The following is a 21,289-nucleotide window of genomic DNA, read 5'->3' on the forward strand; positions in this document are numbered from 1 at the left end:
ATGGTTTGGTAAGACAAGAGACAAACTCGAACCCGAAATACCCACCATCTATATAGTTATTTTAGCTTAACCATGGGCCAGAAGCACAATGGTGCTAGGAAGACTAATTGGTTGCATGCCTGGATGTTGATGACCGAGCACGACTCGAAGAATTGAGCCGTCCAGGGCATCGAGGCACAGGCCGGAGTTGCGGTGCGGCGCAATTCTTTACCTCCAGTATGTGTGGTATTACGAATCAAGCTCGGAGCCAAGCCACCAGATGTGCCGGGCCAGTACGGAACTTGCAGGTAGGGGGTGGGAAACATGCAAGCGGCGTAAATCTGCCCGCGGTGAGATCTGAGCGTGTCCCGATGGCATTGGTCCCTTTTCTCAACGGCAATCTGGACATAGGGCATGTCGTTTGATCAAAGTGACTGGATTGATAAGGGAGAAGACTGCTAGTGCTGACGTGACATATAGGCATCGCAATATGGCGTGCGAGTCCACGGCGAGTCCATGGCGAGTCCATGGCGTTGGGCCAACGATGCGAGGGAGCGCTCTTGCGCGCGTTTCCATGCATGATTAAGTCAAAGTGTTAGTATCAGGCCGCCCGTGAAGGCAGAACCTGGAGCGTGAGATAACAACCAGTACACGGCAAAGTATCACTAATCCTTTCCGGGCTTTTGTGGGATTTATCAGCGAAACCCGGCATCTCCATCTGCGCGCTGCTTTTCATTGGCTCGACTGGTGACAGGCTTGTGTGTTGTTGAGCCAAGCCTACTTCATCGTCATTCCATGGCCTAGTAACCTTATTAATCTTAAATTCAATCGATGCCAGGCTGCGCATCTGGTGCTTTAGCTTCGTTTCTTTTTCGGTAACCCAGGGGCTCGGACACGGTTTGAGTCGACCCCTTCACGGAGAGACCAGGGCCCTGGACACCACGTCAGCGTCACCCCCTACAGTGAATCAGTGTGCATGTCGATATTAACATCATGTTGGAACCGGCTTTCGGACCCAACAGTGCGGGCCTTTTTAGAAATACAGATCACGTCTCAATGCATCAGTATTGTATGTGCATACATTGGGATATGAGGCGTTGAGTGATTTGGGCCACAGGTGGTGCTGTACAACTATCGCGGTATATTCTGCACCGGGGTGCATTTTCCTTGGGTGAAACGGCATGCAGAACAAGCTCGGGCAAACTGTACTGCATGGCCTTTCCCAGTCTCATAACGTGGAATGCTGCCGCGGCTCTAGATCATCGCCTAAAGCGCGATCCTCTTGCGCCAATCCTGTGCTACGCTTGATTTCATCCGCGAAAGACGCCATCAGCTTCGCGATGCCAGATTGGACATCTATGTTCCGGCGCTCGGCCTGCTCGATCAACCACCAGACGCGCTCATCTTGCGCGTCGAGAGATTTCCTGATGACTGTGAGCAGCGTCCTTTTGGGAATCCATGCTTCCGTCTTGCTATGCGGTTCGCCATTGGCACCTTCAGGAGCCTGGCCATACAGCTCTATGCACTTATAGGCAAGATCGAGGTCACTGGATACGGCGTACTCGTAAATGGCCTTGCCAAAGGCATTCCGATCCGCCTTGAGAGCCAGCTCTGGGTTCTCCGCCACCAAACTTTTGAGAGACTCCATGTCGTCGCACGCCTGCAGGATGTATCGGATTGTGACATGGTTGGGAGTTGCCTCTGTGTACTTATGAGCGTTTTGGTAGATCTCCAAGGCTTTTGCATATCCATGGGTATCTACTGCAGCTTCAATGAGGACGTTGAGAGCTGCAATCGGGACCTTGTAACTGCGCACCAATTCCGTCAGGGTACTGAGCGCAGTGTCAATGCTCTCCGGGTGATTCTTGATCCAGCAGTATATCGAGCGCGTGCTAGCATACGGCGCAACGGAAATGGCCTTGAACATGATGCAGAGAACACGCAGAGCACTTGCTACGTCTCCTGAGCCGCCGTAGCATTCAATCAAGGCCTCGTAGTGATGCGCAAACAGCTTGCTACCCCTTTGGGTAATCAGGCGGGATGCGCTGGTAACAAGCTCGTAGTCGTACTGCCTCGTGGCCGTGTTGATGACATTGAGTAGTGTACCATCTGATAGATGCTCCCTGTCGGTATCCAGAAGCCTGCCCCATATGTACCTCGTGCCTTCGTAGTGATGCGTCTGAGCGCACGCGTCCAAGAGCATATACCACACTGTGAGACTTGTTTCGCTTCCAGCATGAACCTTGCTGTGTGCCAGCTTGATGGCTTCGTCAACGAATCCGTGTTGGGCAAACACGAATATGAAGATATCGTAAACCCACGAAGGGATAGATACGTGCTTGTCAATCATAGCCTCTAGTGCGTCAAGCGCCATTTCAAACTGTCCATCACGAAGTAGACCGAGGGCATTGTGGCTTTGTCCTTCGATGCTGATCTCAGCCCAGGACTGCTTCATGGCGGCAAGGATCTCGTTTCGGACCAAGTAGTCGGGATGTACGGCGAGTGTCTATAATGAAGTCAGTGCAAGGCCGACCTGCCGATCTTTCTGGGATAAGGCATACAGCCAATGCAGCATGGCATATTAAGGTGGTCGGCTTGAGCTGTAGCTGCTTCATCTCGGCGAACAACTGGGCCAGCATCGCTGCTGAACCCTGAACGTCGGCCGTCGCAACTACTAGATGCTCATACAGTTGGGAGTCCAGCTCAGCATTCCGAGACTGAACTAAGTGTGTGATGAAGGTTGTCACTTTCTGAAAAGTCTTTGGCTGGCCTTGCAAGACCTGTAAAGCCTCGTAAATGGCAGATAACGGCGCTGCTCGAAGCTGTTCGTTTGGATCGCCGGGTCCAGAGTCGGTCGAAGTGGCGCCGTGCCGTATTTCCCCAGCGGTCGCATTTCCTTCTACTGCCTCGCCATTCTCAAACGCTCTTGCATCGTCTTCCGAACGTAGTGTGGAAGACGTGGCTGTAGAGTATCGGCGACATTGTGGGCGGATAGCGTGCGTGTGGGAGGGCCGGACGGGTTGCCTTCGGTGGCCCGTTGCAATCGATGTTCGAGGTAGAATGGGGGAATTGAGCAGTCTAGCCGCTACATATGCATCAGTAGAAGGGCACAGGCAGCGCCATAAGCCATCAAATACAACCCGAGAGCCAGACATGGAGCTGACGATGCGAGTGGGTGGGCGCGAGGAGGAGCAAGAATCTGGGGGAGCTTCCAGCATGCAGATTTCGGGGGTGTTCTCACCCAGATGATCCCGGTCCGAGCAATCACGTGACATTGAACGAGATATGTCTGCCCAAGGCCAAGATCAGCATCCGGCAGATTCACATTGCAGATGACTGGGAAATGTATTGGCCTCTCACACGGCCGTAATTTTTATGTTCCAAGTACGTAAAATGACTCTGTTGGTTTGCATGCCTCCCGGGTACCGCCAGTAGTCGCTGGCTCTACTCTCCGAGGCCATCAGCCCCAGGATGACAGTCGCATGCCTAGTTTCTCTTGCGCAAGACTTCCAGATGAAGTCTGCATTCAAAGAGTATTCTCTCCATTGGCGTTGTGCATTGCCACCGTGGGCATCGGTCCGCCAGGTGCTGGCTTGTCGGAATCTTGTCGGAGATATCCTCATGGGCCACCACGGTTACCACGTCCCCGTCCTCCACGGCCCTGACCTCTGCCTCTGCCTCTATCGCCGCCGCGACCACTGTGGTCCCCTCTGTTTCCACCTCTACCGCCACGGAATCCTCCTTGCTGGTGGTTCGCCTGGTTCTCCTTAACCACGTCGATGATGTCGTCGGGGACTCGCAGGTACTTGATCTGGGGGCGCATCAGCACTGTGTTTGCCTGGGGAGGCGCAAGATGGGGAGGGAGGGGTTCGTATCGTACGTTGTTTCCTTTCACATAAACTTCGGGGATCTTGACGAACTTGTCGCCTTCCTGCATCATCGTCAGTCGAGAGGCACGGCATTGTAACATCGACGGGCGGCGCGTACCGGACTCGTCTGAACGACCTCCTTCAGGGTCAGATTCATCCAGGTATCGCACATGACCAGATGGCCGTTGAGGGTTTCACCGTTCTTCAGCTCCACGAGCATGGGGTGCCCTTGGGCGGCGTTCAAGAGGCCGAGGGGTAACTGCGGCGGTGGCGTTAGCTAGCTCGAGCAACGGATGAGGCACCGCATACACGCATCCGGGTCGCCAGATCGTTGGGACGCGGGGGGAGAGGCTGGGACGTACCATTTTGCAATTTGGGCTCCGAAGCTTGCCGTGGGAGAGAAGGCTGAGCTGGAGCTTGACGCGGGCAGTTTACGATTGACTATGCGACCGCCAGGGATTAAGTGGGGCAACTCGGTGAGCCCCAGGTGAGAAGCTTACGCCGGACTCGGGCACCGTCTGCAAGAACCACGGCATGACGTACATAGTTCCGTGGAGAGCAAACTGTCGGAATGCAAGTCATAAAAGGCAACTGTTCCAATTCCGTTTAACAACAAGTTTGGAACTGTCTGGAAAGTCCATTGCATATGCTATATGTTTTTGTCTTAATTCCTCGTTCGAGGGCATGCACCTGCCTGGCCTATCCTGCAACTACCACACACATTTCCAATAATATAGAAAACAACAGAAGAACTTGAAAGAAAAAGAAATAAAGGAAAAAAACACCATGAATTCTTGAAAAGGACCAAAAAATGACCAACGTGGGGCTCGAACCCACAACCTCCAGATTAGAAGTCTGAAGCGCTACCATTGCGCCAGTCGGCCGTATTCGATTGGATATCCAACTGTGTTGGACGGAATGCTAATCTGTACGTCTATGACCCATCCACAATTACCACAGGTCACGAAATGGACGTGAACACGACTCAAGGGACGACTAGAGCCTCCGCTCTCAGGTACAGCGTACTGCCCAGGTTGCCTCGTGTTAAATGCTCTCTTTGGTGGTTTGTTGCCCTCGACTTGAGTTGTGTGAGCTTTCAATCCGGCTGTTGACTTCCTCAAGCCTGATAATAGAATCGCCCCCAGTAATGAGGTGAATCAAGCGTTGGCCAGTGCGCGATGTAAGCTTTGCCTCGGTACATAAGAAACGGTTCACAGTTGTCAAAGAGTTACTCTGTTATGTCGGTTATTCAATCCCCTTATCAGGTCCCTCGGTGTCAATGGCACCGCTTCGCGGCATAACCAAGGACAAGAGAAGGGCTGTCATTTTTGACGCTAACAATCACATCAAAACCCAATTTTTAAAGCCGATCGGCTCCATAGAGAATTTACTCTACCAGCCATTATTTAGCTGAGCTTGCACGTTGTATTTCCACTGGAGCCGGAACAAAAAACCTTGGTGCCTGGCTAGCAAAACGTGGTGATAGTGGTGGAAATAGGCTAGCGGGTAGAATGGCGCAATTGACATATCCGATTACGATGATTGTTTGTACCGTCCAGAGGTTCATCCAACTGGTCTAAAACTGGGCAAATACCGTTCGGGGACCCGCTGACTATACCACCAGATCATCGGAGCCCCTGTTGATTGCAGTAAGGTCCGATTCCGGTTATAGAGGGGAGGCTATAATTGACTGAGATAGACTCCGTGGTCGCCTATCATAGCTAGTTTGCGCACAGCATACAAGAATCCCCTCTTTCTCACAGACCGATTGTAGTTATTTTGGCCCATCGGTTCTTGTGTCCAAACTTCTGACTCGGATTTTCGTGTTTCGACAAGACAAAACAATAATCATGCTCCCCATCCCTAGCTTATCATCGCTGGCAACGCTGGCACTTAGTGCCACCGCCGTTATTGCTCAAGACGTGCAGCAGCGCCAGCCCAATGTTGTTTTTATCCTAACAGATGACCAGGACCGGCAGCTGGGCTCTCTTGACTATATGCCCTATGTTCAGAAGCACTTTGTCAAAATATGCTGTCCGTCCCGTGTCAGCCTGCTAACGGGCCAGGCGGCGCACACCACCAACGTCACTAACATTGTTCGTCCTCACGGTACGCTGGGATGCATCAACATGTCCTGTCACTTGGAAGAGGGTGGACTCTAACGATGATACCAGGAGGTTACCCCAAGTTCGTGTCTCAGGGCTACAACGACAAGTATCTGCCTGTGTGGCTCCAAGACGCCGGCTACAATACCTACTACACCGGCAAGCTCTTTAACGCCCATGATACCGGCAACTGGAATAACCCTTTCCCCAAGGGGTGGACTGGCAGTGACTGTGGGTTATTATTAGTCGGGCCTCTGGAATGAATCATCGTTTGCTAATGCCTGTAATCTAGTCCTCCTGGACCCCAACACTTACCTGTATCTCAACGCGACGTTCCAGAGGAACCAAAGCCCATCTCAGACCTTCCCTGGCGAGTACAGCAACGACTTGGCCGCCGAAAGAGTGTTGGGTTTCTTAGATGATGCTTTCGGATTCAATGGCAGCAAGCCCTTCTTCCTCGGTGTTGCACCCATCGGTCCTCACAATAATGGCCTTGGCGGCGAAACAAGTCCAGGTGCCACACCCCCTATCCCGGCAAAGAGGCACGAGAACCTGTTCGCCAATGTCACTGTGCCTCGCACTTACAACTCCAACCCTGTCAAGGTGAGAATACTTAGGCCCATCTCCTCGGGTTCCAATAATGATGGCTAATGGGTCCACGGCCCAGTAGGGCCAACTGGGGCCTTATCATTTCTCAGTTGAATGCTACCGAGGTGGCCTACGGCGACATTTACTACCATCGCCGCCTCCAGGCGCTGCAGTCCGTCGACGAGATGGTCGATACCATCATCAACCGCCTCGACCGAGCAGGCATCCTTAACAACACATACGTTATATTCACGTCTGACAATGGCTTTCACACCGGCCAGCACCGCCTCAAGCCGGGAAAGACGTGCTCTATTGAGGAGGATATCAATGTGCCGTTCCTGATTCGTGGTCCCGGTGTGCCCAAGGGCAAAACGGTCGACTTCGTCACGGCCCACCCGGGGCCACACTGATATGGCTCCAACCATCTTTTCGCTTGCGAACATTACTCTGCGTGAGGATTTTGATGGACCTCCCATTCCCTTTTCTGAGAAAGACATCGAGAAGGCACAGAATGACCCCAAGCACGACCACGTCAACGTCGAGTTCTGGGGACTTCAGTCGGGTTATGACGCCTTCGGAGGCGGTAAGTAGGTTCGAGTCTGGAGTTGAAACGGTTCCACTAACAAAAGTCGTCTCTTCACAGTTGCCGCGAATAACACGTACAAGGCCATGCGTGTTCTGGGAGATGGATACAGCTTGTTCTACTCGGTCTGGTGCAGCAACGAGCGGGAGCTCTACGATATGAAAGTCAGTGCAGGCCCAGATCGGACGTCATTTGACTTCCTGACTAACCTCTGTTACAGAAGGACCCGGGCCAGATGGTCAACCTAGCTGGGAGCGCCTCCGGCCAGCTTCTTGAGCATCCGTTATCTGTCGTGCAAGATCGCCTCGACGCCCTCCTATTGGTTCTGAAGAGCTGCAAGGCAGAGACCTGCAGGCTTCCTTGGAAGCACATCCACCCCGAGGGCGGCGTCGACAACCTGCGCGATGCTCTTGACGTCAAGTACGATGAGTTCTACGCGGCACAGCACAAGGTCTCATTTTCCAGCTGCAAAGACTTTTACGATATCAGCGCCGAGGGTGCCCAGCATGCGCTGACCTTTTACGACCCGTGAGGGGGAGCTTATAGCACATTTTGATGATACACATGAATATTAAGTTTGTAGGAGGTACGCAGCAACAAACGGACTTCGGGACACCGGGGTTTCGGTGATTTCTGATGAGCTTTGAGATGGAGTTACTGGCGTAGCGCATGAATTTAGATTGTTGCACGATTCCCACGTGCGGTAAAACCTCTACTCTGGCACGTAAATAGGGTCCACCATAGACACCCTGAGCATCATGAACAACTGGTTAGCATGGCCCCGATTTCGAATGATAGTCAAAGTTATGGTCGATTATACTGCCTCATTCGAAACTTGGAATCGGTGTTCAACTTCTGATATGTGTGCCTAGACACAGTTCTGGTGCATTTTCGTTGTCCAATAACCTCGACCTTTGTCGAGAGGTGAAGAAGATGCATTTGTTACTGTGGACGATAAAGAGTGCAGGGCGCTATTACCATGCCACATGAAAATAAGGACAAAAGGGGTTCCCAGCCGAGCAGTCAAAAACAACAAAACTTCAGTCCGTCTCAATGTTCAGCTTAGATGCCAACCTTCCCCCGTACCACACCATACCGAAAATGCCAATGATATTGAGGTGGATACTCATGGCGTGGCTGAACGAAAAAAGTCTCTTGACAGCGTTCATGTCCGGGCTTGGCTCGTCAACAGCATCAGGCCGCTTTGCATCACGCGTTTCTGCTGTGCATTAGAGGGCGCCCTCATCATCTGACAACCCGGCTCCAGGCTCGGACTCAGAACTCACCTTGGTGAACCCGGTCAATCATGGCCTGTCTTGTCTTCGGCCCATAGATGAAGAGGTTGGCAACGGTTGTGAGACCAACGATTGCGAGTGGGGCCCAGTCGCGCTTCTCCAGGAGTAGGGATGATGGGCCGTATGGAGGGAATGTGATGGCGGTCAAAACCAAGAGAACCGCCTGGCAACGAAAGTAAACGGGGAAGAGACGTTTCTGCAATGTCGTAAAGGCGGACCTGGGAAGTTCGCTGTGGCAGCTCTTAGTATTGACAAATGTTTGGAAAAGAGAGGTTCCTAGCAAGGTCGCGTATGGGATGACGTGGCAGAAGGCAATGTTTGCCATGAATGCAGGCAGAGGGATACCCATGGTGATTGTGGCAGGAGAAATAGATGATGGATATCAAACTGGGTGAAGCGGTATTTTCAACAGGCAAATTCAAAAGTTCATATATGTAGATTTCTGAACCCTCGCGTCTCAGTGACCACATAGCGCGATGGGCCGAGGTAGTCCGCGTCAGTCATAAGCTCCGAGCACCTTCGGATAGAAGTGGTGCACTTGCAAAGCTCCGGCCGGAAAGTGCGGTTCGGGATCTGCCGGGCTGTGTCCGATTTTAGAGCGGCCGGAATTTGATGCATAATCCCACCATCAATGAGGGACACAGCGATAACTTTCAAGCCACATGTCCCAAGCTAGTCCGTCGCTCAGTAGTAGGTGAGTCCTACCATAGCTCATATCGTCCCGAATCTCCGAATGGACCCGGGGGCTAGCCATTTATGCGAGCGCTCCCCAAAGCTGCTCTCATAATGTCACGTAACCAAAAACGACGCTGTTAGTTATGGGCAGTAACTAACGCCTTATATCTCGTGACACTTAAGCACAAACAGGCCCTAGAAGAATTGGCAGTTGGGCTCTAGGGATTCGTTTCACTGGTTATTTCATTCCATGTCCTTTCTTTTCAAGATCCGTTGAATATCTTTCTTTCATTTAAGACTTATTGACATGGATTTCAGCTTGGCCAGGTACGCTTAGACGAGATACTTGTGCCTGGCTCCATATAAAAGCATGGTTGACAGTATTGAAAGCGTGAAAGGACTTGCAAAGATTTTGTGCATGTTACTTAAGGTCAAATATATGAATCTACTGCTATTAGCACTCTGTGTCTATTGGGAAATATTCAAGTGACAAGATCGGACGGAGCTGTAGCCTGTACCTTCAGTAACCTGGTTGGGAAGCGCCCATCGCGTCTGAACCGACCACAACATACATATCAAGAAGTTGGCAATATCCACTGGCCCATTTTATACATTTGTGCATTGCTTTCGCTTCACAGTTTACAATCATTACCAGTCACATTGTGTCTTAGTCAAGTAAATCTGGTCTTTAGGCGACCACTGGTTAAATATCTCTAAACTAGCAACTCGTAGCCATAACCTCCCTTGACTGCTTTTCAATTCGTCATTCACATGGCGGTTCAATAATTAATGAGCAATAGCCGGGCCACTGATGACCTTCCCAACGTTTTTCACTCCAAACGTGCTGGCCACCACGCCGACACTTGCAAGGCCAACGCAGCACCACAGCCCAGTGTTGAACTGCTGCAGCTGGCTATGGCCTTTGCTTATGTCCACGGCCTGAACAATGGCACTCGCTAGTGCGAGGCCGACGCCGCTACCGATTTGGAACGCCGTGTTGATCATGCCACCGCAAAGACTCTTGACGTTGACAGGTAGCGAGGCCAGGAGCACAACGGTTATGGTGCAGTAGACAATAGTAGTACCCGCGACGCCCATCACGGTGGTCGGGAAGACGTGCTTCCAGAAGTTGAGGTCGTCCTGCTTCATGAGCGCCGAAGGGATGGGCGCGATTGCGCAGATGGTCATACCCAAGATGAGGAGGTACTTAGTGTTGAAGACCTCGAGCATGCGTGACATGGAGAGACTGAAGATAAAGCCTGTCGCTCCCATGGGAAGGAAACGAAGAGCTGTTTCGCCGGCACTCAACTTGTTGACTTCTTGAGCGATGAGGGTCGTGTAATAGACCGTCGTCTGGTACCCGCCGTACATGACTACATGTAGTCATGGAGTCAATAGCCTGTTGTGTTCCTGATGGGGTTTGATCAACTTACCAAAGCCACCGATCCAGAGAGCGGCAAAGTTTTGTAGTTTCCAGAGAGAAAGTGGCATGATGGGGTTCGAAACCTTCTTCTCGACGTAGGTAAAGGCAACAATCAAGGCGATGCTAAGAACAAGCAAGACAATGATGAAAGCCTTGCCCCAGCCGTACTCGCCACCGCTCGAAAGAACAAAGCTGAGCAAGATCAGCCCAGCCGTCGACAGACCAGCGCCGACAAAGTCCAGCTTGGGCTTCGAGTTACCCTCGATTCTGTCCTTTGGAAGGAAGATCCAGCCAATGGCGCCAAGGGCGCCGCTCACAGCGGTAGGAATGTAGAATATGTATCGCCAGCCGAGCGAGGAAGTCAAGAACCCGCCAAATATGAGACCGAGGCAGAAGCCGACAGCACCGGCGGCGCCAAAGATGGTCAGACCAAGCGTTCGGTCCCCCGTGACGAAGTAGTTGCTGATGATACCGACGGCCGAAGGGACCGTCATCGCGGCGCCGATGCCTTGCAGAGCTCGGAAGATGGCCAGCTGGATGAAGGAGGTCGCGAAGCCGTTGGCGACCGTCCATACGCTGAGCGTCGCCATACCGGAGCAGAAGATGAGCTTGCGACCGAACCGATCGGCAAGCACGCCAGCGAGCAGGAGGAAGCCACCAAACGTCAGAGTGTAGGCCGAGATCAGCCACTGCAACTCCCCGTTTTTGACCTCGAAGTCTTTCTGAATGGCGGGCAGAGCAATGTTGACGCCCGTCATAAAGACGTTATCGATGAGCTGTGCGCCGCAAGTACAAAGGAGCACAATGGCTCCACGAAAAGAAGCGATGGTGCCAATGTCGGGGTAGGCCTGACCTGTGCCAGTCTCGTACTCGACGGGCAACTGTGGACCGGAGACCAGACCGGAGACAGGAGATGGAGGGCGTGTGGACTGGGGGGTTGTGAACTCGGAGGGCACCTCCCGGATCGTGCTTACGGGACCTGGCTTCGCGGCCCTCGGGAAGGAGGGCAGCTCGAAGACGTTGTCGTGGGATTCGCGCCTCTCCCGAGATCGTTGCTTGCTCACCGCCGAGGTGTTGCGAACAAGCTCTTCCAGATCATCCGCATCATCATTCTCCAACATTACTCGTGAGCTCTGAGAGACTGTGCTCACGCGTCGGGTAACGGGGATGCCGGGGTACCCAGGGGGAGGGACGAAAGTTGGAACCTCCTCTAGCGCCGAGGCGCGACGGCTGAGAGACTCGCGATCCATGTCCACTGAGATGGGACGGTCGTAGGACGACTTCTCGCGGGCCATCTTCGGTCTTTGAGTGCAGATTTTGGCTGTAGTATGGGAAACACCAAAAGATAATGCAGAAGTGTGTTAACCCCAGGCAACAGTAGCGGAATTCATCAGCGTCCTGAGAAGCTAGAGGTTTACGTCGGCCGGTTCACGGTGTAAAGGTTTACGGTGGAGATAGACTCACTGCACGAGAAGTTGCGGTGATGTCAACTTAATAAACGTTCCCTTGGTTGGGCAAGTTTTGCCACACGACAGACTTTGGTCTAACCTGAGGGGATTCACATGGGAATCACTTCTGTGATGACCCACAGGGGGTTCCACAATAGCTGCGCGCCAACCCTACACAACAGGCAATAATAGTTATCTGTTCTGATTCAAATGCCGTCCTGGAATTCAGGGTTTTGTCTACTCTCTCTGTAACGGTGGCCGTTCTTGGTGCCTGATGAGACAACTTGGATGGGACGGGAAGATTCCGTCTCCAGCGAGCCCGTCATCGGAGCCCCCACTCGTAAGACCTGTACAGGGATTCAGACCCTTATGGCATCGGGCTCACGCTATCTTTCTCTTCGGCATCCAGTTCCCGTTGCCATCACCCTGTTCTGCCCAACCAGTCCCTCAACCCCCCTCTGGGTCTTCCGGGTTCACCGTCTTTACTATGTACCTGCAGTCCTCGGCGCCCTCTCTTCAGCCGCCACGTCTTGGGTGACTACTACTACCGCCCTGCCATGCACTGCAAGGAGAATCGCACCCTTATCACCGGCTAATACCATGCTCTCGGCCAACGGTGCATACCACGCTCAAGTTGTACATGTGTCAACTTTAAAGTTGACCCTTCACATGTTTGCAACAGAGAGTTTGGCAGCTGCCAGTCCGCCAAGTGCCAAAATGCTTTCCGCACTTCGCAACTCAACAACAGTGAAAACGACTCCCAACTTTTGCCGGAACCAGTTACGCAGCTCCACCGTAACCAACGAATCCGTCTGCAGAGGCAAAGACAGGTTGACTTCCGCGTCCTGCCGCATCATGAACCCCCTCAATGCGCCGCCGATTTCTTTGGCCAAAAACTGTTTGGCTTCGTCAGATGACAGTTTCCCTGGGTCTGATGCACAACCCTGGATGAACTCCCTCAGGGAACTGCCCGTCTCGTGCTCATCATGAGCCTGGCCGTTGGTAGAGGCTGCACTCGTTAGAAAAAGAGTGCGTGGATCTCTCTGCCACCCAGTTCTGTTCGTCGAAGCAGACGACCGCATGCCGATAGCGAGTTGACTTGGATTAATGTACCCTCGAGCCAGGCCATTGCCTTGTTCGAACCCGATATCAAGACGACCGTTGGAGCGCTGGATCATCAATTCCATGGCGTCGAGCAAGTCTTGCTCGTGGAGGCAATGCTGCGACAGTTTGCGAAGTGCTTCCAGGCGGCTGGTTTCCCTTGCAAGAACGCCAATGTCTTCCATGATTCCGATGTCGAGAACAGAACATGGAAGACCCTGAGAATGACGATATTGCACAAAAGCATCCAAGAAAGCATTGCCGGCGGCGTAGTTGGCCTGGCCGATTTGACCCCCGAGTCCAGATAGGGAACTGAAGAGAAAGAAGAAGTCGAGTGGTTCGTTTTGCGCCTGGAGAGCATAATGAAGATTCCATGTTCCCTGTACCTTCGGCGAAACAGTGGCTTGCCATTCCTCGAAAGTCATATCGGCGAGGTTCGTGTCCTGAGGCCGATGAGCATTAGATATCACGAAGTCAGTGACTGGGAACTCACATGAAGAACCATCGCTGCGTTCAAGACGCCAGCGACTGGACTTGACACGGAGTCCATCATCCTGACCACATCGGCCATCTTGTCAACGCTACCAGAGATCGCTTGAACCCTGCAGCCTAGATACTCTAGTTCCATGAAGTACTGTGGCTGGTTTTTGGAGGCTTCTTCGGCCGACCTCGAGAAGAATATCAGGTTGCGAGCCCCCCTCTCGACAAGAAAGCGACCAGTGGCTTGGCCTAGGCCTCCAGCACCACCGACAATGATGTAAGTTCTGTCATGCCGGAGAGAAATCTTTGAGCGTAAAGGGAGTGCTTGAAGCTCCCCGCTGCTGCGAGGCATCCTTACAACAACCCGTCCAACGTGTTTGTCGGATTGAAGGTGTTGAAATGCCAGAGCCACATCAGAAGCTTTGAATGTTAGAATTTCCGGGGCTGGGTTGTTCAAGCCAAACTTGTTAAGTGTGAACGCTTGTTCCAGGAGCCTATTCGTATATCGGTCAGTGACCTGATAGTCACACAACACGTTGCCACAGGAAGATGAGGCACTAACCTGATGCATTCTCGCGGACGATTAATCCTCAGATCTTCAAAGTCTACGCTGACGAAAGTCCGATTGCAGCTTGAACGGTCCATCCGTAGATGACTTCCACTGTGGGCTCTGTGTTGGACGACGTGTACCAATGTCCCAAGTGGTGAAAGGCAGTCCCAGGACTCTTGTAAAAATTCAGGTAGAGTGTTGAACACAACGTCAACCCCAGCCGTCAACTGCAAAACTTCGTGCGAGAAGGAAGCGTCTCCGCAGCTGAATATGCGGGTTTTAGGAATCTCATACGAACTCATGAGGTATTTGGCCTGTTCCGAAGTCCGGACTGTACAAAAAATCTTCAAGAAAGGTTCAGTCTGCCGCAATCCCGAATGAACCGGTTGGGGGATAGTTACCTCGGCACCAATCAATCTAGCCACATTGATTGCGGCAGCCCCGAGGGCATCGGAAGCTGAATGAATCAATACGGACTAAGAGGTCAGTAAAGATATAGATATGAATGACGAGGGAAACCTACTTGGCCCTTTTTCAGTTTCCCCAATTCCATTAGTCCATGTAGAACTAGGCCGAAAGAGTATGGCGTTGATGCAGCTTCCTCAAAACCCATGGTAGCAGGAATCTCTGCGCATAGAGATTCGGACAATATGATGGAGGTTGATAGAGCACTGTCATGGTTAAAGGCAACTCGATCACCAATGCGAAATTTGCGGGCATCAGGCCCCACGCCTGTAACAATACCACTGCCCTCGAGTCCAAACTTGCTAGAAAGACCGGCTTCGCTTGACACATCACTTAGCGAAGCATGTAGGTCCTGAAGTGTGATGTTAGAATGTGCTTCAAAGCACTTGGATATTAATAACACAACCATACCTTGGTATCAACCCCAGCGGCTCGCACCTCAATTCGAAGGTTGTCTCTATCCAATCCTACACCTTCGGTTTCTTCCCATCTCAATGTCTGCAAAGATCCGACATTGACGATGTTTAGAGTTTTCGGGGCGTTGTCGCATCGTTCCCTCAGGTTATCCATAACCTTGGTGGAGTGAAACCGACAGATCTGGATTGATCCGTTGGAGAAGACGTACTCGGAATCCGAATCAACCTCACCTCCACGGAAGCGCCCTCCGAAAGATTTGAGTACAGTGACCACAGCATCCCACCCATGGACGTTGAAGAACTCCAGTTCCAGTGTGGCTAAGTCCATTGCCAGCTCTCTTCGCACGCTACGAGCGGCACCCAGTGTTAGAGAGTAGTTCGGGTCTTTGCAGTGCATCTGAGAGGCACCCGTAACCCAGAGCATCTTCTCGTCTTGTGCTGAGAACAAAGACTTCTTTAGCTCGTTCCACTGCGCAGGACCCATGTTGTGAAGGAAGGGTGACTCAAGATCCAGCAGACACAAGATGGGTTGGCCCCGAGGAAGCCTGTGTCCAGGGGGGAAATATTGTAGAGAAATCCCCCGCGACTGTAAGAACATTGTAGCGCTAGAAACAATGGGGTGGCTTGAATCTTGGCATACGACACTTGCTCTCACAGGCTTTGAGTAATATTGACAAGGTTGGGCCACAGTAATTCTGCCACCCTCTCCGGTAAATGTAGCTGACGAAGCGTCGTCAAAACCGGCAAGTCTCAACTGTTCTCGCAAGGCCTCCGGCTGTAATGGTGACTCACTACCGAGGTTGATCTCCGGAACAAGACCAAAGGCGAGCTGAAGAACCTTGGATGCGGGATTCGGGCGCTGAAGAATTAAGTAGCCGCGAGGCTTCAGAAGCCTTCGCATGTTAATTATGGAGTCTGGTGAGAAGGAGGCTGTGGATTGTTGAGAGATGATGAGATCGAATGATTCTTCGGCGAAGCCCTGAGGAATAGGATCTTCTTCTATCGCCAGCTTTTTGTATTTGACTGCTGATGACGATTCGCACCGTCTCTCGATAAAGTTTGTTGGCTTTATGGAGACACCAGTATAGGTATAGGTACCATAGGTACGCTCGCCGTCCGGAGATAAAAAGACCGATGATATGTCGGTAGACTCTGCCGCGGGATGAATGTGTAAGATGCTCATGTTCGGATTCTTGTGTCCTAGAAGTTGAAGGAGATTGGAAAAGTCTACATCGTCAATGAACCTAAGGAAACCGGTGAGATGCTCAGGCTGCGCTAGTGTCTTGACTGCGTGCGAGGAGCCTGAAAAGCAACCTGCACCATAGATATGAACCCGATAGACTGCGTGAGCGATATCGAAGAAGATAGTGCCCCTACAAAATTCGAGCATCTTGACTATGAATGCATGTCGAACTTTGTGGCTCATTGTCGCGATTTCAAGTGAATTAATAACTCCAGGGTATTGTCCAGTCATAGCCTCCCTGTATGAGGCGTCAAGCCAATGTTTAAACTTGACTAAATGGGGTTGTGTAGCAGGGAGAAACTGGATCTGAGCCCTGAGATCAACGATACAGGCCAGCACCATTCTATCTAGGACATGGGAGTCCACATCCGTCTGTTGCTGGTGCAACAATTGCGAGGGGCTGACGAAGTTGATATCGGGTTTCCATTCGAGGACGGCGCCGGCGTGGGGGTCCTCCTCGTTGCTGTGACTATTCTCGAGGGCTCTGACTTGCAACCCAGAGATTTCAATGACGACCTGCCTCTCGGAGACGCCGACGACCTTGGATAGAGGAACAGCCTCGGGTAGACTCTCAGCGCTGGCGATGACCTGAATTGGGCCCGTAGTTTTTCTGACGAACATTTCCTGGAGGTAAATTGGCACAACCAACTGCCTGAAGTTTCTTTCAAGACCTTTGCAGCTGGCGACCATGGCCACATGCATGCTCGTATCCAAAGTTGCCGGGTGGACAGAATATACTGCACTGCTGTAACCAGAATGCATATCATCGAGCGTTGCAACGGCTTTAGGCTCAGTGACGTGCGAGGTGATGCCAGAAAGCCCGCGGAAGCTGCTGCCATAGTTCAGACCAAATCTCTTCCAGGTGTTGTAGAACGAAGATGCCGAGACTTGGCGCGGTAGGGTAGACATTTGCGGAGGGAGGCGCTTCTTGCCCGAGCCTGCTCTGCATTGGCCGGAAACATGTTTCACCCAGCGTTCGTTTTCTTCACCGAGCGAAGATATTGAAAAGTCGTACCAAGTATGTTGGTCTGAGTTACTCGATTTCGCCGGGTGGAGGACCGTCACCAGCTCAACTGGCCGATCATCGAGCACCAGAACGGCTTCGAACGACACATGACTGAGAGTGAACTCGCCAGAGCCTGTGAGCTGCCTCAAAGCCTCTCCAATCATTGAAATGAACCCCGAAGCAGGGAAAATGGTCTGATCTCTCACGACATGGTCCCCTAACCACGAGACGTCATCGAGACGCAGATTGCATCTCCAAGAAGGGAGCGCGTCCGAGATCTCTTCAACTCGGGAGCCAAGAAGTTCGTGATGAGGGAACTTTCTGAAACGCCAACTGCGAGAAAGCCTACTCTCGAGCCAATACTCCTTGTCATAGTGCCAAGGGTACGTCGGAAGGTCGGTCAGAAACTGGCCTGGAGGGTTCACTATAGCAATATCGATGGTCGTGCCAGCTAGCCAGAGCTCCCCTGCTGTCTTTAGAAGAGCCGGCATTGCGTCTTGGCTGCGCATCAACGTCGGTATATACTGAGCCGTTCTATTCTTGAACTGCAGAATCTGACGAATCGGCCCAGCGAGAGCGGAATGTGGGCCGATTTCGACGAAAACTGGTGACGTGAAATCGTCCAGGACCGATTGTACTGCCGTGCTGAACAGAACGGGAGACAAGACGTTATTTACCCAGTATGAGTGGGACATGTCTGTGTTCTTGACCCCAGTTACAGAGGAGTAAAACGGGACGCATGGCTTCTTGTTCTGTAATAACCCTTCCAAGCGTGCTGTGAAATCCTCTGCTGCGGTTTTCATGTGATCTACGAGTTGTTATTATTTGAGAGTTTGGCATGGGGTAAGAGGAGTCGAGCTCACGGGAATGATAACCACACTCGACCCGGAGGGCTCGCGCTAGCACTTCCGGGTTCTTCAGCCGAATATTGTGTAGGACGTCTTGTAAAACGTCGCTCTCACCTGACAGGGTCACGTTGGAAGGAGAATTTTCGCACCCTACAATGACTCCCGGCCGTAGAAACTTCTCGGCCTGGTGTCGGCCAAGGCCAACGGCAGCCATGCTGCCATTGTGCACAGCTTTGATGAGGCGGGTGATTTGACCTCGGTGATATGCGATGAGTATGGCCTCTTCGGCCGTGATGGCACCACTTGCATAAGCGGCAGCGGTTTCACCCGAAGAGTGCCCAACTACCGCACTTGGAACAACCCCCCATGATCGAAGCAAGTCGACAAGAGCGACTTGTATGGCGAGAAGACATGGCTGGGAGAACTCAGCCTCGGAGAGGCGACTCTCGTCTTCCGAGGCTACAAGCAGTCCTATAGGGTTGTCAACGCAATATCCGATTATGTTGGTTCAGGGAGGCCCATTGTACCTTTTATCGTCCAAGACGGAGGTTCGGATAGCCCAGCAAGGATTTTATCAAGACTGTCGATCCGTTCTCCGAACAGGGGCTCTTGTTCGATAAGTTCTTTTCCCATCTGCGCCCATTGGGCTCCTTGGCCCGTGAATACCCAAACTACATCGGGAGTTGAGCACTTTCTTTTGATAACTGGAGAAATCTGCAGTGCACTGCTACCATCAGTCACACAGAATGCGCGATATGTGTGGATCTCGCGGCGCGCAGCCAGTGAATATGCAACGTTGTTCAGACTCCCTGATGACTGGTTCAGGTAATTCTCAACCTTGTTTGTCAGGCTTTTGACAGAGTCAGGGTGTTTGGCCGAGAAAGCGAGCAAGCGGTGATAGGGAGTCTCTGGGTTTGATTTGTTGAGAATCCTGATCGAAGGCAGACCAAAGCATGTGGTAGATTCAAGCAAGACCTGGTAGAGAATTAGCGCTGTAAGACAAACCCTGACGTCAACACTCACATGAGCATTGGAACCGCCAATTCCAAAGCCGTTGACCGAAACTCTTTCACATCTGTCGGTTGGCCAGGGCAGAGGCTCTGTCGGAACTTTCAGCCTGGCGGTTTCCCATGGAACTAGATTCATAATCAGTACTTTGTGAGCAAAAACAGATAGCACGCTATTAATGGCTCACTTCTTGGATTGGGTGTTTTGAAGTTGATATTTGGTGGAATAGTTGAGTTTTCCAATGCCAGCACCATCTTGATGACACTTGACAGGCCTGCAGCCCCTTCACCATGCCCAATGTTTGGTTTCACCTGACACTTGGTGTTAGTTTTGGTCAAAGAAGTTGCACATCATTACAGCGGCGCGTACCGATCCGATATAAATACCATTCTCGCCCCAGATGTTGGCAACAGCACTCACTTCCAAAGGATCCCCTACCTATGACAGAACTCTCCGTTAGCACCACAAGACACTAGGAATTTCCATTCATGTACTGTGACTTACAGGTGTTCCAGTGCCGTGGCATTCTACCATCGCAGTTTTCGACAAATCTGTGACGCCAGCCAACCTGTGGCCCCTCCTCATCAGCCGTTCATGGATCTCGGGGTTCGGTGTCGTCAGCCCAAGGGTTCGACCATTTCCGGCGGTGCAAGTGGAGCGAATCACAGAGCGGATCGGATCGCCGTCTCTCACTGCATCAGATAACCTTTTGATATAAATTGCAGATACTCCTTCGCCCCTTGCAAACCCGTCGGCATCTGCATCAAAGCTTTTGCAAGATCCCGAAGGTGATAGGACTCCGTTTTGATGCATGGAGGCAGTCTCTTTAGGCGTAAGGATGAGGTTGACACCCCCGACAAGGGCAGAGGAGCAGTCGCCACTATGCAGATCTTGACAGGCTTGATGGAGTGCGACTAGAGATGCGGAGCAAGCAGTCCGCACAACAACGCTTCTTCGCCTTAGTTAATAATGGTAGAAAGCAGAAAGAAAACATACCTTGGGCCTGTCAGATCGAACTCGTAAGATGCTCTGTTAGCCAGGATGTAGTCACCAAACACGTCCGGTCGGATAGCGTTCAGGTTCCGCTCGTCGCGGGACTCGAGTGTGGTCCAGTCCTCCCCCATGGTACCAACATATACCCCAACATCATTGCCTTTCCATGATTTTGAGCCGGAATTCTCCAAAGCTTCGTAAGCCACCTCGAGAAACAAGCGTTGCCGCGGATCCATGAGCTCGGCCTCTTGTTTTGTGAACGACCAAAAGCTTGGGTCGACGTGTGCCAGGTTCAACTCTTCGAGAAAGTATCCAAACTTGGTTGGAACGTGGGACACTCTTCCTGGCCCATACCAGTTGTTGACGTTGTAGCGGCTTTTGGGTACGGGGCAGCGACCGCTGTTGCCCTTGACAAGAAGGTCCCAGTAGTCGGTGGCGTTATGGACGTGGCCCGGAAGCCGCATTCCCATGCCGATGATGGCAATAGGCTCGTATAAGTCCGAGTGATGACCTTTGCCATCGCAAGCACTGTATATGTCGTGAGTGGTATCGTTATACATTATGACTGACGGTGGGGTTATCTCTGAACTTGTTCGAGTTCTATTTAGACTTATAAACCAGTTCGAGCTAATACTTGCTGTGGAAGCAGTGGTTCGGGTTTGCGAGCCATATCGAACTTATTTAAAGGTTGGCAGGTTGCTGCCTTGTAAACAGTCCAAATTCAACGTACTCACTCGTGACTACTGTGAACGGAGGTGGAAGAGCCAGAGGTTCCCTGTCGTTCCGCGAGTGTCTAGATAGACGCACTGCAGCTGGCACCTAGACCGTGGTGTTCATATCAAATTAGATTGCAGTTAGACCGTCTGCTATCAGCTGCATGATACCGCACCTAAAACGGCCCTCCAAGACAGCAGGTAAACCCAGCCGCCACGCCCAGAAAAGAATTTCCTGTAGGTAACAGCGCGATGTCGCGATGAATCAATGGGCTTTACTGTATCGAGCTCGAAATCCGGTGGCTGAGGTAAGACGGAGGGGGGCTCGGACGTGTATGGGTGGATTCTCGGTAAGTTCAAGGTGTTTGCCCAGAACCCAGCTGAACACCCAAGGCATTCTCGCTGGTCAGCCGAGAACACGATTTGCATGTTCATACTTGGTCCTAGTGCCATAAGGTGCATCAGTTCATTGCCAGAGCCAGTGAAACCATGCATCTAGTG

The 21,289-nt window shown here is 51.9% G+C and overlaps 6 protein-coding genes and 1 non-coding gene across 7 annotated transcripts; 1 reads left to right on the forward strand and 6 right to left on the reverse strand.

Moving 5' to 3' along the window:
- Window positions 1–1,009: 1,009 nt before the first annotated feature.
- On the reverse strand, window positions 1,010–3,134 carry GLRG_06157 (pentatricopeptide repeat domain-containing protein; the record flags this gene model as incomplete). The annotated part of the gene is made up of 2 exons (XM_008096842.1): window positions 1,010–2,485; window positions 2,541–3,134. 2 exons carry the CDS (start codon window positions 3,132–3,134, stop codon window positions 1,208–1,210), a joined length of 1,872 nt encoding a protein of 623 aa, XP_008095033.1. The 3' UTR covers window positions 1,010–1,207.
- Window positions 3,135–3,598: 464 nt separating this feature from the next.
- GLRG_06158 (LSM domain-containing protein) lies at window positions 3,599–4,213 on the reverse strand (the record flags this gene model as incomplete). Its single annotated transcript, XM_008096843.1, has 4 exons — window positions 3,599–3,790; window positions 3,860–3,910; window positions 3,967–4,107; window positions 4,211–4,213. The coding sequence occupies 4 exons, from the start codon at window positions 4,211–4,213 to the stop codon at window positions 3,599–3,601; spliced, it is 387 nt and encodes a 128-aa protein (XP_008095034.1).
- Window positions 4,214–4,660: 447 nt separating this feature from the next.
- Window positions 4,661–4,732, reverse strand: GLRG_13155. The gene has a single exon. It is a non-coding gene; the product is annotated as a tRNA-Arg (tRNA).
- A 966-nt stretch (window positions 4,733–5,698) lies between these two features.
- Window positions 5,699–7,656, forward strand: GLRG_06159 (sulfatase; the record flags this gene model as incomplete). The annotated part of the gene is made up of 7 exons (XM_008096844.1): window positions 5,699–5,957; window positions 6,023–6,184; window positions 6,246–6,556; window positions 6,652–6,924; window positions 6,998–7,124; window positions 7,185–7,288; window positions 7,345–7,656. The coding sequence occupies 7 exons, from the start codon at window positions 5,699–5,701 to the stop codon at window positions 7,654–7,656; spliced, it is 1,548 nt and encodes a 515-aa protein (XP_008095035.1).
- Window positions 7,657–8,164: 508 nt separating this feature from the next.
- On the reverse strand, window positions 8,165–8,768 carry GLRG_06160 (uncharacterized protein; the record flags this gene model as incomplete). Its single annotated transcript, XM_008096845.1, has 2 exons — window positions 8,165–8,343; window positions 8,411–8,768. The coding sequence occupies 2 exons, from the start codon at window positions 8,766–8,768 to the stop codon at window positions 8,165–8,167; spliced, it is 537 nt and encodes a 178-aa protein (XP_008095036.1).
- A 1,112-nt stretch (window positions 8,769–9,880) lies between these two features.
- On the reverse strand, window positions 9,881–11,812 carry GLRG_06161 (major facilitator superfamily transporter; the record flags this gene model as incomplete). Its single annotated transcript, XM_008096846.1, has 2 exons — window positions 9,881–10,467; window positions 10,528–11,812. 2 exons carry the CDS (start codon window positions 11,810–11,812, stop codon window positions 9,881–9,883), a joined length of 1,872 nt encoding a protein of 623 aa, XP_008095037.1.
- An 818-nt stretch (window positions 11,813–12,630) lies between these two features.
- Window positions 12,631–20,635, reverse strand: GLRG_06162 (beta-ketoacyl synthase domain-containing protein; the record flags this gene model as incomplete). The annotated part of the gene is made up of 12 exons (XM_008096847.1): window positions 12,631–13,509; window positions 13,560–14,040; window positions 14,109–14,440; window positions 14,498–14,572; window positions 14,620–14,913; window positions 14,973–18,034; window positions 18,090–18,545; window positions 18,602–19,210; window positions 19,270–19,393; window positions 19,452–19,520; window positions 19,587–20,031; window positions 20,079–20,635. 12 exons carry the CDS (start codon window positions 20,633–20,635, stop codon window positions 12,631–12,633), a joined length of 7,383 nt encoding a protein of 2,460 aa, XP_008095038.1.
- Between the last annotated feature and the right edge of the window lie 654 nt (window positions 20,636–21,289).

Source organism: Colletotrichum graminicola (genome assembly GCF_000149035.1).
Source record: "Colletotrichum graminicola M1.001 genomic scaffold supercont1.22, whole genome shotgun sequence".
NCBI lineage: Eukaryota > Fungi > Ascomycota > Sordariomycetes > Glomerellales > Glomerellaceae > Colletotrichum > Colletotrichum graminicola.